Consider the following 15,329-nt stretch of genomic DNA (forward strand, 5'->3'; position numbering starts at 1 on the left):
AACACCTTTGAATGTCTTACTACATTAAAAGCACTACATAACTGCCAGTTGTTGCTGATTTGAGTATGCTTATTAAACAGAAGTATTTCCAGAGAGACCAGTGTTAAATTTCTTGATTGTTGAAAAATTACCAATGAGCGCTGACTTCAGCAACCTTAAACCTTGGCTGCCTTGCCTGTTTTCAGGCTTAACTTTCCCAATAGATATCACTCATGGTTTCTTTTCATTGTGCTACAATTTGGGCTGTAAAATATATGGGGCAGAATTTTATGGACTTCCTCTGGCAGGGTTGCAGGTGGGTATGCCTGTTAAATTCCCCAGGTGGTTTTCCTGCCATCTGTAAGGATTTGGACTCTATCCTAATCCAGGGCAGGAAAATTCTTGTCGGGGAATAACCAAATTGGCAAAAAGGACAATCACTAATTTAGAATGCGAGCAAACAAGGTTTATTGGACAATAAAGATCCATACTTTACATTTCATATACGAGGCATGGCATGATACCTAAGTTGAGTGCATGTCATTCTGTCTTTCCTGTGGATCCTGGGACTTCTAGGGGTCTTTCTCTTCTTGGTTTCTTGAACTTGGTCTCTTGACTCACAAGGTTGTTTGAGATTTTAGCTTAGCCAACTTAACTCTAACGTACATATAAATCCCTTTGCAGCTTTAAGACTTCAACTCTAGTGGATTCTTTTCCAAGCCACAACTTCCCAGTCTACCTCAACTGCTGAAGCTACACACTGCCTGCTAAGTGTTTTCTCTCTAAGGCAATTAATTTAGCTCTGGGGGTGGGGGTGGAGTGGGGTGGGTGGAGGAGGGTGGGGGATGAGGGGGTGTTGGGGGGTGGTGGTGGTTGAGGGGTGGGGGTGGGGGGAACCCCGCCATCTGTTAAATTCTGCTCATGGTTCCGTAATAAAATTCTGTACAAAAATAAAAAATGGAGATTGAATTGGATGGTTGCTGATAATACATTATTGTCGTTCCAGGTTATTGCCAGGATAGTGGATGGAAGCAGATTTAATGAATTCAAAGCCTTTTATGGAGACACTTTAGTTACAGGTACAATTTCTGATCTAGAATATAGATCTGTCTGTAAAAGTACCCATATCTTTCAATGCTTCAAGGTCAAATCTATGTAAAGATTTAAGTAAAGTGTAACTTGCACTTTTATTATGCACAGATAATAACAAAGTCTATATTTGTGATCATAAACTACCAGACTTTTACTTTGTTGGTCCACCCCATACAAAGCAACAATATTTTGTATATTGTTTTGGAAAGGTACAATGATAGTTATAATAAGAACAGTTACCAAAGAAGGTTATGGTTGTTCAGAAAGAGTTTGTTACATACTGTTGCTTTGAAAGTATACTCCTCGGATAATCAGTATCTTGGAAGAATAAAAATGGAAAATAGGTGCACACCACAGAAGGTGACAGGGATTTCAGTAACTCTAGGGCAACTTAGCTACTTCCTATTTGATAATATTTATAGCAAAAAGCAGCATCCTTCTGGTATAAGCAATAGAATGGTTACTTCTCAGATGGACGATTTAGACGTTGGAGCTCCAGGACTTTTGATTGTTGCATTCCACCTGCCTGGTTCAGTCTATACATGAACTAGTCTGTTAGATGAGATAAACAAGAACAACTTGTATTTATATAGTGCCTTTAATGTAGAAAAATGAGCTCGAGATTTCACATAAGTGTAATCTGACAAAAGTGGATCTGAAGTGGCGATGTTAGGAGGATAATTAAAATCTTAGTCAGGGAGGTAGGGCGGAATCGTTCCAGATTTGCACTAAGTATGGTAGCAGGTGGGGAAAAGGATGTTTTATCCGCTGGCTGCCGTGGCGACTTTTCACACCGCATTGTCCCATTCTCGGCGTGTCCCATCTCATTAATAATTCATTCCTGGGAACCATGCTGGGTTGCTGGCGAAGTGGCCTCTGATTCGCTTGCCCGGCCGTCACCTCAGGCCTTTGGTAAACCAGGCACTGTATTTAAAGGCCGCCCCTGCACAGAGTTAGCACTCTTCAAGGAACGGGGAACTGATGGCTGCCAAAGGGAATAAACATGCTGCCCCCAAATTTAGTGACACTTCCCTATTGGATGCAGTGGAGGTCCGCTGCAATGTAATCTACCCCCACTCTGGGCGAAGACCAGTAAGTAAGGCCACCAATCCAGCATGGGAGGTGGTGGCAGCAGTGGTCAGCGCCAACGCCTTTCAAAAGAGGACAGCCTTCCAGTGCAGGAAGAGGATGAATGCTCTCATCCGTTCTGCCAGGGTAAGCTACTCTTCTCATCACTCTCAACTCTCTCTCACACACACACACACACACACACACATGTACACACCCATCACACACATGTGCACACACACACACCCATCTCACAGACACACCCCTCCATCACACTCTCACACACAAACCCCACCCCCACACACAGACATACACACACACACACACAGACACCACCCCCCACACCACACATCCACAGTGATCTCACACCTCAAGAGACTACACCACTAACAAGTTCACACACACCCTCACATCTCCAGCAGAGGCATATCCTCTGGAGCTTGTGTCCTCATTCGGCCCATGGCTCTGAGAACCACATAAACATTCCACACAGTGCCATGTGCCCTGCTCACACTCTCTCCATCTGTTTTCATGCAGGAGAAGCTGGCTCACAACAGCAGGGGCAGGTCCCAGACCCGGGGGGTGGAGTGGCCCACATTAGACCCCCTCACTCACTTTGAGGAGTGTGCCATCATGCTGACTGGTGAGGACGTGGACCCTGCTTGTGTCAGCAGTGAACACCCATATGGGGATCCTGCACCACATCAACCCCCTCTTAACGCAACTGAGAGTGTTCTCCCTCCTGTTTTTGACTCTGCTGCCATGCACTAATCATCTCAACTTGTATTCATAGGCATCTGTGCCAAGGAACCCGACACCTTCAGCCAGTCAGTCCCTCAGCTCCATCCAGGTCCTCACCTCCAGCCAAGAGGACAGCTCCTCCATTGAAGAGCTGCTTGGAAGGCCCATCAAAGCGCTACACACAATGTCTACCAGCGTAGAGATACACACCTTGGTGGAACCTAGATCTAGAGCAGGCCCGGGTTCACAACCTGGTGGTCACCACACGGACACAAGTTCTCAGCAGGAGGAGGCAGGTTCATCCGAGCCCCCACGGCACTTGAAGGACTGCTGGGAAAGAGGCATCTGTGAGATCCGAGTCAAATGACAAGCCTCTGGATTCAGCCTTCCAACTCGTCGTGGAGAGTCAGCAGAAGGCGGGGGAAAATTGCGCAGAGCTGTTGGAAGCCCTTAACAGAGTAGTTCATGACTTGGAGGAGTGTATCTGCCTGCTCTCTGATAAAGTGGTGCCCACGTGTATGCATATTGAGGTCTTCATGGGGCGGAAGACATGGAGACCCTGGTCCAGCAGAACGCAGAGATGTGCACAAACCTGCACTCCATCATGGTAGCGACATGAGTTCCTGCATTGGCAACACAAGAGGGAAATGGGACACCTCGATGTCCCTCCAGCTGCTCCTTCCCCTCAAGGAGTCATGCCGGGGTACCCACAGGGAGGAGGAGCGGCAATTAGACACCCCTGGGTCATCCATTCAGGAATCTCAGAGGCTGTCTTCTCCCTCCGAGTCTTCTCTGCCTGTGACCTCCTAAGCCTTGTCCTCTGTCACCGCAGAGGGAGCAGCTGGCCCACAGGAAGATAGCCAAAGCAATCTGCGGCCCTCGAGGCCTCAGCTCTCCGGAGGACCCACACCAAAGTCATCAGAGACAACCATTGTACAGGCTGTCTTTGCACCTCCTGTGATTGTCAGGGCAGCACCTAGAAGAAATGGCAGGCCTAGAAAAGTTAAGAATTTCTGATCACAAGCAGTGAACACGGGTGAATACATTTTGTCATTTTATAATCTGAAAATATATTCACTTCGATTTATTTACAGGCTTTGTGAGTCCTCCCCATGCATTCCCCCCTCCCCACAACTAGCAGTTTAGTTGCATGCAGCCAGACCACAAGTGATTCTGGAGGGAGAAGTGTGTGTGTATGGCAGGGCCTTTCGGAGCCTTGGGTAAGCATTCTCTCATGCGCACGGAACTTTCCTCCATCACACTCATCTCAATGTCTTGAGCATTTTCAGTGCTGCCTGCCGGGGTTCTCTTTCAGTTGTCCATCCGAGCTGACCTGCATCTCCGCCCACCGACTGATCGCATTCCCATGCAGCATCTGTGCCCGTAATTACAAGGCTCCTCTCACTTTCGATTTCAAGAAAAGTTTGTAGTGTTTTTTTCTCAGCTCCCTCGTCCTTTCCCCTCCCCCGGATACCCATGTCCTTTGCCCATCACTGTTAACCCTCCTGGCATCACCTTCCACCTCCCCACTGGCGTCTACCAGCCAGAACCCTTTTCTTTCCAGGATGACCAGGTGAACGTGCACATTCCCTACCTTCCTGAGAATCCCACCCCCATCCTCATTGACCTCCCCGACTTCCTCCTCCCCATCCCCAAGGTCCGTGTCTGCCTCCAAGTTCCCACCAACTACCCTCGCCGGGCCTTCTACCACTACAGTCACACTCTCACCCTCCCACCCTTCCGGCTCACTCTGCCCCCTTCATAGACACCATTTCCTCCTACCACGCCCACACTCATTCCGCTTTTTGGAGGCAGTCATTAACTCCACAGATTGCTCCCTTGCACGTACAGCTGGACATCACCCCCTTACCCCTTCTTCCAACCTTACTCCCTCCTCCACCCTTATTGCCTTCTCCCCCCACATCTCCGCCCCCCCCCCCTTTCCTCCTCCAGAACACCTTTCCCTGCCCCCTCCCCCTCCCCCCGAACTCTTTCCTCCCCCTGGACTCCTTCCTCCCTACGAAGCCCTGCCCCCCTCCGAATTCCTTCTCTTACCTTCCTCTCCCCTTACACCTACATCCCTAGTTGCCGCATTCTCTCCCGTTACACCCTCCTCTGCTGTACTCCCTTCCCTCCTCCCCTCCTCCCAACCTCATCTCCTACTGACATCTTCACTCCTCCCCAGCCTTACCACCCCCCACCCCCCTCCCAACTCCGTGCACCTTCCCCTCCCAGTCAAACCTAGACCACCCTCTCTCACCCCCCTGCCCACGGTACACTTTCCACTCCGACTCACAGCTGGACCTTCCCCTCCTCCACCTTAACGGTCATCCTGAGCAGCCCACAGCCAAGACTGTGATGTCCCAAAGCAGACCCCAGACATCAATGGAGACCTCCCATCTTCTGTGAGCTGCTTTGTGGCAGAGCCATATCCATGAGAATCCACCCAGCACCCAGCATGCGGTGCATGTGTTCCTCCAAGTTCCGATTGCTGTAGGGCTCCAGCATCTTCAGTTTCTCGGATATCCGCGATGTGAGCAAGGCCTTCACGGTAAGTCCCAGCTTCTGCATGTCACGCTTGTCAAGACGTGCTCTGGGCCAGCATGTTTTCCTGCCGACGTGGGCAGCAAATTTGATGTTGGGTGGGGGATGATTCTAACAAGCAGGACTTATAATTATATGCAAATGTATAAAATGACGTTCCCAACATGCGGCAGTGGGAAATGCGGCCCGCCATTGACGGGTGGAGCGGACGATCGCAAACTGGTTTTACGATGGCGTGAAAACGATGTTTGGCTTTCTCGCCATATTGTCCGCTCATGCCTGCCATGACGCCCAACGCCAATGGGGATAGAAAATTCCGCCGTAGATTTTAAGTAGGGCTCTAAAATGAAGGCTGAGTTGGAGCAGCAGAGAGGTGCAGGCCTCCAATCCCAGAGTTTAGGGTGTAGCTAACAATGGTGGAACATTGGGGGTGGTAATGCACAAGAGGCCAGAGTTGGAGAGTTATAGGGCTGGAGACTGGATGAAGAGGATCAAGCCATGAAGAGTTTTGAATATAATGGTGCGAATATTAAATTTTGCTGAAGACCAGGAGGCAATGTAGAACTGCGAGCATGGGTGTGATGGGTGGGAAGTACATGATATGATGTGGGCAGCAGAAGCTTTGAATGAGCTGAAGTTTATAGAGGATGAATGACGGGAGGTCAGCCAGGACAACGTTGGAACAGTGAAGTTCAGAGATGGCAAAGTGGTGGATGAGCGTTTCAGGCGTTGGTGTACTGATTCAGAGGCAGATGGAACAAGGCACTCATTGTGATGGAGAGGATATGGGGTCGGAAACTTAGCCAAGTGCCAGGTATGAGGATGAGGCTGCGAATAGCCTGGTTCCACCAGATACGGTGACGAAGGAGGGGGATGGTGAGGGAACGTAGTTCGTGTTCAGATGGATTTTTAAGAAGACATTCTTTCATAGAATGTGGGTGTCACTGGCAAGACCGCCATTCGTTTCCCATCTGTAATTGCTCTTGACCAGATGTTGGTGAGCTGCCGCCTTCACACATTGCAGGCATTTGTGTTATGGCACAACCAATGGTACATGCTGAGCTGTTCAAATCCCAAAGGGAAACTTGAAATAACTGCCACAACTGTTTTGCAATTTGTATAAATTTCGAGATGCATGCCTTGAATTCAGTAGTAATAAGAACACCAAGTCTTATAGGTTTCTGACAGAACTAAATTAAACCTTTATTAAATAGATACATTGATCTACAATTTACTACTATGATAACTTCTAAATCCCCTAGTTAATCGAACTTCCAGTTACATTTTTGTTAAGGCAACAGTAAGACACAGATTTTAAAAGACCGAGGCAAAGAAACATGGTACCCTGAACAATCTAATTCAAAGTGAGTTTTCTTAACTTCAGATCTTTGTAGACAGCAGCTTGAGGCTTAGATGCTGGAGGTTTTCATACTTGTTAGATCTTAGAATGCCTGTCCTTACACACCACCTTCGCTCCTTTATACATATTTTCCCCTTTGAATGCAAATTCCCATTGTTTCACTATGGCCAGAATTTTCCCGTCGGCGATTTGGAGCCGGGGCTCGCTCGCCGACAGGAAAATGACGTCGGGAAGAACCCATTTAAATTTTTAGGAAGGCGGGTGGACAGCGAAATCAGCTGTTCACCTGCCGACCTGTCAATGGCCAGTTGAGGCCATTGACAGGATCATTCAGCTCATTGAAAGACCTGCCCGTCCAACCTTAAGGCTGGCGGGCAGGCCAGGAGCCCCAGCGGGCTTCTGAAAAAAGATAAAACCTCATCATGGCGGAATGAGGTTTCATCTCAGTTTTTAAAAAGTTTATTAAAGTTTCACTCATTTTTATTAACATGTCCCATCTAGTGTGACAGTGTCAGTGACATGAGGGGGACATGTTAAGGAATTTTTTAATTTTTTTTTAATGTTTGAATAACTTTCAGCGATCTCTCTGAGGCAGCACTTAGCCTCAGGGAGATGTGTGCTGTTTCGTGCACATGCATTTGGGAAATCCCCCCGCCCACACAGGAAGCGCATAGCACTTCCCGCCTGGCGTCATGCTGGGTGGGCCTTAATTGGCCTGCCCACTTAAAATGGTGGCGGGGCCCACTTTTCCGGTGGGGATCGACTCCCTGCCCGCCAGAGATTGGGTCGGGCCCACCTGCCCAGTAGGCAGAAAATTCTGCCCACTGTTTCTGAACTTCTCTTGGCTAGGTGCAATATTTCACTCCCCCTTTGAAATCCATCTAGCCTGGTTTATTTAAAAATGCTAATGCTCCCTTTACACTTATGTCTACCTACTTAACATTTCAAACCTCGCTTATCTTCTAAGACATTGAAGCCTTCAGACCAGTTGCCTTTAATTCAATTAAGCCACACACACACACACACACACACACAGAAATAGACCCATAGACACAGACCCCATTATTACTGTGCAATAAATTCCAATAGCATTATGAGAATTATTATATCTTCCTGACATTTGTGTCTTGATATACCATGTCTTCAAATAACTGGGTAAGAATTATCAGTCACAACAGTGTCATGAACACTTTAACCATAGAAAATGTTCATCTTCAAGGACTGATAACATTCTGGAAGAAGTTGTGTTTTGAAAGTCACTGTCCCTTAAAGGGTTAATGCAGGACTTTGCTATTCCTGAGAGAAAAGGTAATTAAGCAATTATTAAGAAGCTGGAAACCTCTTGACCCTGGTGGACTGTGTACAAAAGTGATCACATGGTGGTTTATGGCTCTGAAAAAACCATGCCTGGAAAAACAGTGTTTAAGAATTGATTTTAGTTTTGCTTTGAGAAGAGAAATGACCAATTGCATGTGAAAGGAAAACAGCAGCCATTTTTCAGTCCAGAGCTACTCCTTAGCCAGAAGTGAATATAAGCTGCTGCCAAGTAGTTATGTGCTGTAATAGAGTATCTGCAAGTGTTCCTCGAGTCCACCTGAAAAGCAGTGCAGGAGTCATCAACTGTTTTGCAGATCAGCACGGAGACACCAACCGTATAACCCAGAGGCCATTTCAAGGACTCCACCATCTTTCCTTATCCCTTGAACCATTGACTTTTAAGCTTTGGCAGAGTTCCTCGTTTTTTTGTGTGTGCGTTTGGCTGATTGATTGATTGATTGTACCATGAAAGACAATTAGTATACTATCATACTCCACCTTGAATGAGGATAAGCTTTGCCTTTCTATTTGATAAGACTGGTTTTATAATAAACTAATAAGTTTGTTGTTTGTTGAAAAAAGCCTGGTTAAAGTCTCTCTTATTCCGGGTAACAGAGCAAAGGTTGGCCATTTTGGTGAGTGAATCAAACTTTCAAACTAATGGTGCAACCTATGGAGGGGTTTGGTGGGGCTAGGTCAACTGCGCACTCCTCCTATCCTGTTTGTAACAACAGAAAATGAAAATAGAGGCGGTGGTTTATGAAACTGTAACTTGCCAAAAGGCCAAATAGCACTTGTGGAAAACAATGTTGAAATCTTTTCTTTACTTATGTCCAATAATAAATGGGATAATCAGAGTAGTCAGATTAATTTGCAAGGTTGGTTGCCTTTTGTCATTAGTTTGATGTTAATAGTGTTGATGACTGGTCAAGCCTTTTACTCATTTAATTGTAACTTTTGAAATATTAGACATGGTTAATTGTGATTCTGAAGCCGATTCTTTAATTTTTTAAGAAAAAAAAAAGCTAAATGCCTGCCCAGCTCAAACACTTTGCGACATATTTTTGAGATTAGTTAATTCCAAACATTATTTAATTTTGTACTTTCAACGATTCATCTTAGAAACATAGCAAATATGAGCAGAAGAAGGCCATTCAGCCCCTTGAACCTGCTTACCTCATCTAGATTATGGCTGATCATCTACTTCAACATCACTTTCCCACACTATCCCCATATCCTTTGATGTCTTTAATATCTATAGGAACATAGAGCTATCTTCCAATAGCTCTTTCAAATATTACTGATATTACCAGTAACATTTAATCTACATAAATCTGTAAGATTTTAAGATTTGCACAGTTAATGTCATCAAGCACTGTTTTTCATTTTTCACAGTCTAAACATTTTTTATAGTCTAAGCCTCTGTTGACTGCCAGATTTTTCTTCCATTGCCATTTTTGCTTTTTCTAAAAACATGGTTGTCATTTAATTAGATTGATTCAAAAGCCAATAACTTTAAATTTGAGTCACTTTTTTACATGTAACTATAGCCATAATGAAGCAATCTCAGCATTGTTAAGCGTGCAAGCAGACCACAGGGCAATATCTGAGCCAAACACAGCAGGTGTGAGTTTGTAATGAAGCCAAGTTGTGAACTTTTATTTTTCTATACATCAATATGAAATTTGCATTATATTTATTTTTAACCCATTTATCATCTTCAAACACACTTCTTTGGTTCTCACAAAACTGCTGCAAAGAACATAGCTACAGATGATTGTGAATTTGCAAGGTATCGACTTAGTACGTTTTAATTTAGTAAACTTGGTCAATTTCCTACATTATATCAGTGACTATGCTTCAAAACTACTTCATGGGCTGCAGAGGATTTTGAGACATCTTGAAGTTGTCAAAGGTATTACATAAATGCAAGTCTTTCTTCCTTTCTAAATAATGTCTGTTAGAAAGATATCAGTGGCTGTACTGCTCACACTTTTTGCTATAAATCTGTATAAGGATCTGAATATGACTATGACTTGCAATGCAACAATTTATGACCATGGTTCTGTTGCTATACTTTTAAAAATATCCTTTGTGTTTTTCCTCCTCTGGGATATGTTTAGGGTTTGCAAGGATTTTTGGATACCCAGTCGGCATCATTGGAAACAATGGAGTCCTTTTCTCAGAATCTGCAAAGAAGGTTTGTACACAGCATTTGTAGCATTACAGTTATGATTCTATGGATTTTGTGTGAGAGAAATGCCTGCAAATAACATTGTTTTCAAATTAAAGTGTGTCCCTCACTGTAATAATATTTTAAAACCAGTTGTCTTAGCCAGCTAGATTGAAAATAGCCAGTGGTGGTAATTGGAGAAAATGGAATGAGGGAAAAAATAGTGACAAGGTTATTGTGAGGTATCTTCTGGGTCCCTTGCAGTTCGCATTGTAATATTCATAAATGATTTGGAATGGATATTTGTAGGAATAGGAAATTTACTGATAAAATCAAGCTAATTAGCCAGGTGATTAATCTAAGAGAGCTTGCTCGTTTTCATAGTAACCAGGATGAATTGAACAAATGGACAAACGAAGGTGGGATTAATTCCCAAGTGCACAAATGTAAAGTATTCGTCATTAGAACATAAAGCATGAAATTTATATACCTAGTAGGTGGCTTGTCATTAGAAAATGTGATGGTGTTATCAGCAAGGCTAAACCGCACTTGACAAATCAAACAGTTTGTTTTAATCCTGCATAACTCATTAGTACTGTTATGTTTGGAATATAATGTGTAATTTGGTTCCAGCCTTTCTTTCTTTCTAAATAATGTGTTAGAAAGACATCAGTGACTATGCTGCTTAAAGGCACTGCAGAGAATTTAAAACAAAATGGATTATTCCAGCACATTTTCAGCTTCACCATTTGGGTGGCGACTCACTCATTAATAGAACCTGCATTACTTTCATTCCATTACCACAAAAATGCTAGCCATATATTACTTCTTTCCTGAATCATGCCACCTTGCTGTTTGTGGGAACCTGTTGTGCACAGCTGGCTGCTGTGTTTCCTACATGACAACAGTGACTATGCTTCAAAAGTACTTCATTGGTTCTAAAGCACTTTGATTTGCCTGATGATCATGAAAGAACCTCCTTTCCTTCCCTCCTTCCTCTCTTCTGTCTTTCCTTCCGCCATTCTTTCCTTTCCTTTCTTTCCTTTCCTTTCCTTACTTGCTTTCCTTTTCTTTTTATGTTTGCATTGATTGTGATCTTCCAAAATTCCCTAGATCCTGGAAAAAACCCAGCAAACTGAATATGTAACAGCACTATTCAAGAAAGGAGGGAGATAAAAAGCAGGAAGCTATAAGTCAGTTAGTCCAACATCAATCATTGGGAAAATGCTAGAATCCATTAATAAGGAGCAGTAGTCGGAATTTAGAAAATCATAATACAATCAGGCAGAGTCAACATGGTTTTGTGAAAGGGAAATCATGCTTAAAGAGTTGTTTAAGGATGTAACAAGCAGGATGGATAAAGAAGAACGAGTAGATGTACTCTTTGGATTTACAAAAGGCATTCAATAAGGTGCTGCATAAAATGTTACTACATAAGGTAAGAACTTATGGTGTTGGGGGTAATATATTAGCATGGATAGAGCATTGACAAATGAACAGGAAACAGACAGTTGGAAGAAAAGGATAATTTTCAGTTGGCAGACTGTAATTAGTGGAATGCCACAGGGATTTATGATCCGTATTAATGACTTGGATGAAGGAACGAACAGTATTGTAGCCAAATTTGCTGATACAAGATGGGTAAGAAAGCAAGCTGTGAGGAGGATACAAAGAATCAGCAAAGGGAGTTAGATAGGCTAAGTCAGTGGGCAAAAGTTTGGCAGATGGAGTATAATGTGGGAAAATGTGGGGTTATTCACTTTGGCAGGAAGAATAGAAAAGCACAATGTTATTTAAATGGAGACTGCAGAATGCTGCAATACAGAGGGACCTGGGTGTCCTTGTACATGAATAACAAAAAGTAACATGCAGGTACAGCAAGTAATCAGGGAGGCAAATGGAATGTTGGTCTTTATTGCAAGGGGGATGAATTATAAAAGTAGAGAAATCTTGATACAACTATACAGGGCATTGGGAAGACTATACCTGGAGTACTCTGTACAGTTTTGCTCTCCTTACTTAAGGAGGGATAAACATTGCATTGGGAGCAGTTCAGAGAAGGTTTACTAGGCTGATTCCTGGGACAAAGGAGTTGTCTTATGAGGAAAGCTGGAGCACGTTGGATCTATACTCATTGGAGTTTAGAAGAATGGCGTAATCTTATTGAAACATATAAAATTCTGAGAGGACTTGACAAGATAGATGCAAAGAGGATAGGGGAACCTAGAATTAGGGAGCACAGTTTAAAAATAAGGGATCTCCCATTTAAGACAGGGATGAGGAATTTCTTCCCTCAGAGCATTGTTACTCTTTGGAATTCTCTTTCCCAGAGAGCAGTTGGTGCTGGGCCATTGAATATATCCAAGTGAGTTAGACAGAATTTTGACCGACAAGGGAGTCAAGGGTTATTTTATAAGTAAGGAGAGCAAAACTGTACAGAGTACTCCAGGTATGGTCTTCCCAATGCCTTGTATAGTTGTATCAAGATTTCTCTACTTTTATACTTCATCCCCCTTGCAATAAAGACCAACAAGGGTTATGAAAAGCAAGTAGGAAAGTGGAGTTAAGGCCACAATCAGATCAGCCATGAACTTATTAAATGGTAGAGCAGGTATGCTGAGCTGAATGGCCTACTTCCTTATGATGTTATAATTAATTGCCCACTTAAGGGGCTCAGTTGACCCATGGGTGCGGCCTGCTAGATTCAACGTGCTCCTTACTTTCAAACCCACCAGTGGGGGAGCATTAAATCCAGCCCCAAGTCTCAGGACCTGATAAGTCGGGGAACTTTTCCTTTTGCAGTTCTGAATCTGAAATAAATCTGTTGTTGATAATCCATAAACACACACAAGTCTTGGAATTTTTTAGTGAGAATGAAAAAGGACCATCTTTATGATAGCAACAGAAAGGAAGAACTGCACAAATTTCTTCTGAAAATACATCATAGTGACAAAAAGAACTGTTTCACCTGGCATTATATCTGTTCCTTTATAATATTTGAGGCTTTGTGTTTAACTGAAATCAGTACATTTCTCCTTTAATGGGTTGTTAAATCACCACAGCATCTATTTGAGCACTACACCATGTCTGGACTGAAGATTCAAAACATGTATAAAACTTTGATTATACTGATCTTTAGTTCTTGCATTGCCCTTTTTAAACCCAATGTACAGTTGTGAAATTACCAAAGGCAAGTTTTAATTGTATAAACAAAGTGCACTTAAAACATGACATTATTAATAGAGGCAATTTGTGAGTTAACGGAATTCTGAAATGTTTGCTTGCACTAGTCAACTTCAGATTGAAATGTCCAAATGCTCAGTGACTTGAAATGTCACAACTGATTGAATCCAGGTGACATCAGCAGGCTTTAACTAGAGGTGCAGACAAGTCAGAAAGTCAATATGTTTCATCTTATGAAAAATTACCTTGGTTTAAGGTTGAAGACTGATATTGACCTTCGGTTGCTGCTGATGATGGATGTTTTCATTAAATTTGTCATTATCTTGCGTCAGCCAGTCCTTTTTTAAAAAAAGGGAATTATTATTTGATGAACTTTTAAGAGATGCTGGTCATTAATAAATTCCTAATATTTTTCTCTCCACTGCACCCTTCCCTACCCCCATTTTCTCTTCTCTGCTGGAATGCAACTTTTACCAGTGTACAGTTCTTAGCTCCCTTTGCCCTTATTTTTGTGAACCTCAACTGTGAATGTCAACAGGTTATTCGATTAGGTGTGGGCAAGAACATGACAACAAAGCTCAACTCTGATGTCTACACATGTGTATTTTCCAAGAGGGTTTTTACAAGGAAATTGAGAATGAACATCTTGGTGGCCCTTCTTCCGTAAACTCCTCCCCCTCTTAAAGACACTGAGGAAAATTATATCCCTGCCATAGCTCCACTCAGCATCAAGTCTGGCTCTTTCTTTACCTCTTACATAATAGTACACACTTTTACAAGTTATACTGTTATTTACAGATTTGATTTGCAAGCTTAATTCTGTTCATTGAAACTCAATGAATTTGAAATGTACCTTTCTGCTGAATAGGCTATTCATTGGGCATTTAATAAATAGCACCGGAAGATTTAGACCTTTCATCGAACAGATCTCTTGTATGATACTTGACATATATGTTTTCATTTTATGGCCCAAGAGTTGAGTTAGTAGCCAGCTCAGTTGTTTTTTATTTATTGGGATGAATAGCTTTGCATTCATTAGGGCATCCAACCATTTTGAGAGATGATAGACTGCGCCCAGGCTGTATGTCACTTCTATATTGAACATTGTCTGTAGTGGCTATAGAGGCCAATTCGTGAGTGGTAGTCCCTTCTGTAGGTGACACAGATGAATAGCATTGGCCTGAGATTGACGGATGATTTTTTCCTTCCGGCATGCTCTCTTTGTTGCTGACTGCTTATTTCTTTTGTTCTTTGCTTTTTCCATGCTCTTCCTGACTGCTTGTCTCCAGGCACCCCAGTCAACAGTGAGGACTTCTCATGTATCAACTCCAATCCTGGTGAACTTAAGTCTCATTTGTAGACATTCTTGTATCGCAGATGTGGGTGACCTGTTGGTCTTGTGCCAATAGCAAGCCTGTCATAGAGCAAGCCTTTGGGGATGTGGCTATCATCTATTTGGCTCAAATGACCCAGCCTGTGGAGCCGCTGCTATTCAAGAGAGCAAACTGCTGAGAATACCTGCATGTTGGTGTACTTCCACATTTGGCACTCTATTTTGCCAAGAGATGCCTGATATTTATCTAAGGCAGCAGAGTTGGAAGTTGTTCAGCCGATTTTCTTGGCTTGCATAAGTTGTCCATGACTCACCACTGTGAAGGAGAGTGCTGAGAACACAAGCCTGGTACATATGGAGGTTTGTATTTTTAGTTAATTAGCTGTTGGTCCATGCTCAACTGAACTGATCTACAAGCTGTTGCAAGTGAATTCCAGAATGGGATACCAGTGCAGCATCATCAACAAACTGAAACTGATCAACAAGGACATTACACACTTTGGTCTGGCACGCAGTCTTGTCAAGTTGAACAGCTCGCT

General features: G+C 43.2%; 1 protein-coding gene across 1 annotated transcript in view; it reads left to right on the forward strand.

Moving 5' to 3' along the window:
• The window catches only part of mccc2 (methylcrotonyl-CoA carboxylase subunit 2), a 122,142-nt gene that overhangs the window by 70,799 nt on the left and 36,014 nt on the right, over positions 1-15,329 (forward strand). The window contains exons 11-12 of the mRNA XM_041186323.1: positions 986-1,058; positions 10,225-10,301. Of these exons, the coding sequence (XP_041042257.1) occupies positions 986-1,058; positions 10,225-10,301 (150 nt within the window). The remainder of the gene's footprint in view (positions 1-985; positions 1,059-10,224; positions 10,302-15,329) is intronic.

This window comes from Carcharodon carcharias, chromosome 4, assembly GCF_017639515.1.
Source record: "Carcharodon carcharias isolate sCarCar2 chromosome 4, sCarCar2.pri, whole genome shotgun sequence".
NCBI classification, from domain to species: domain Eukaryota; kingdom Metazoa; phylum Chordata; class Chondrichthyes; order Lamniformes; family Lamnidae; genus Carcharodon; species Carcharodon carcharias.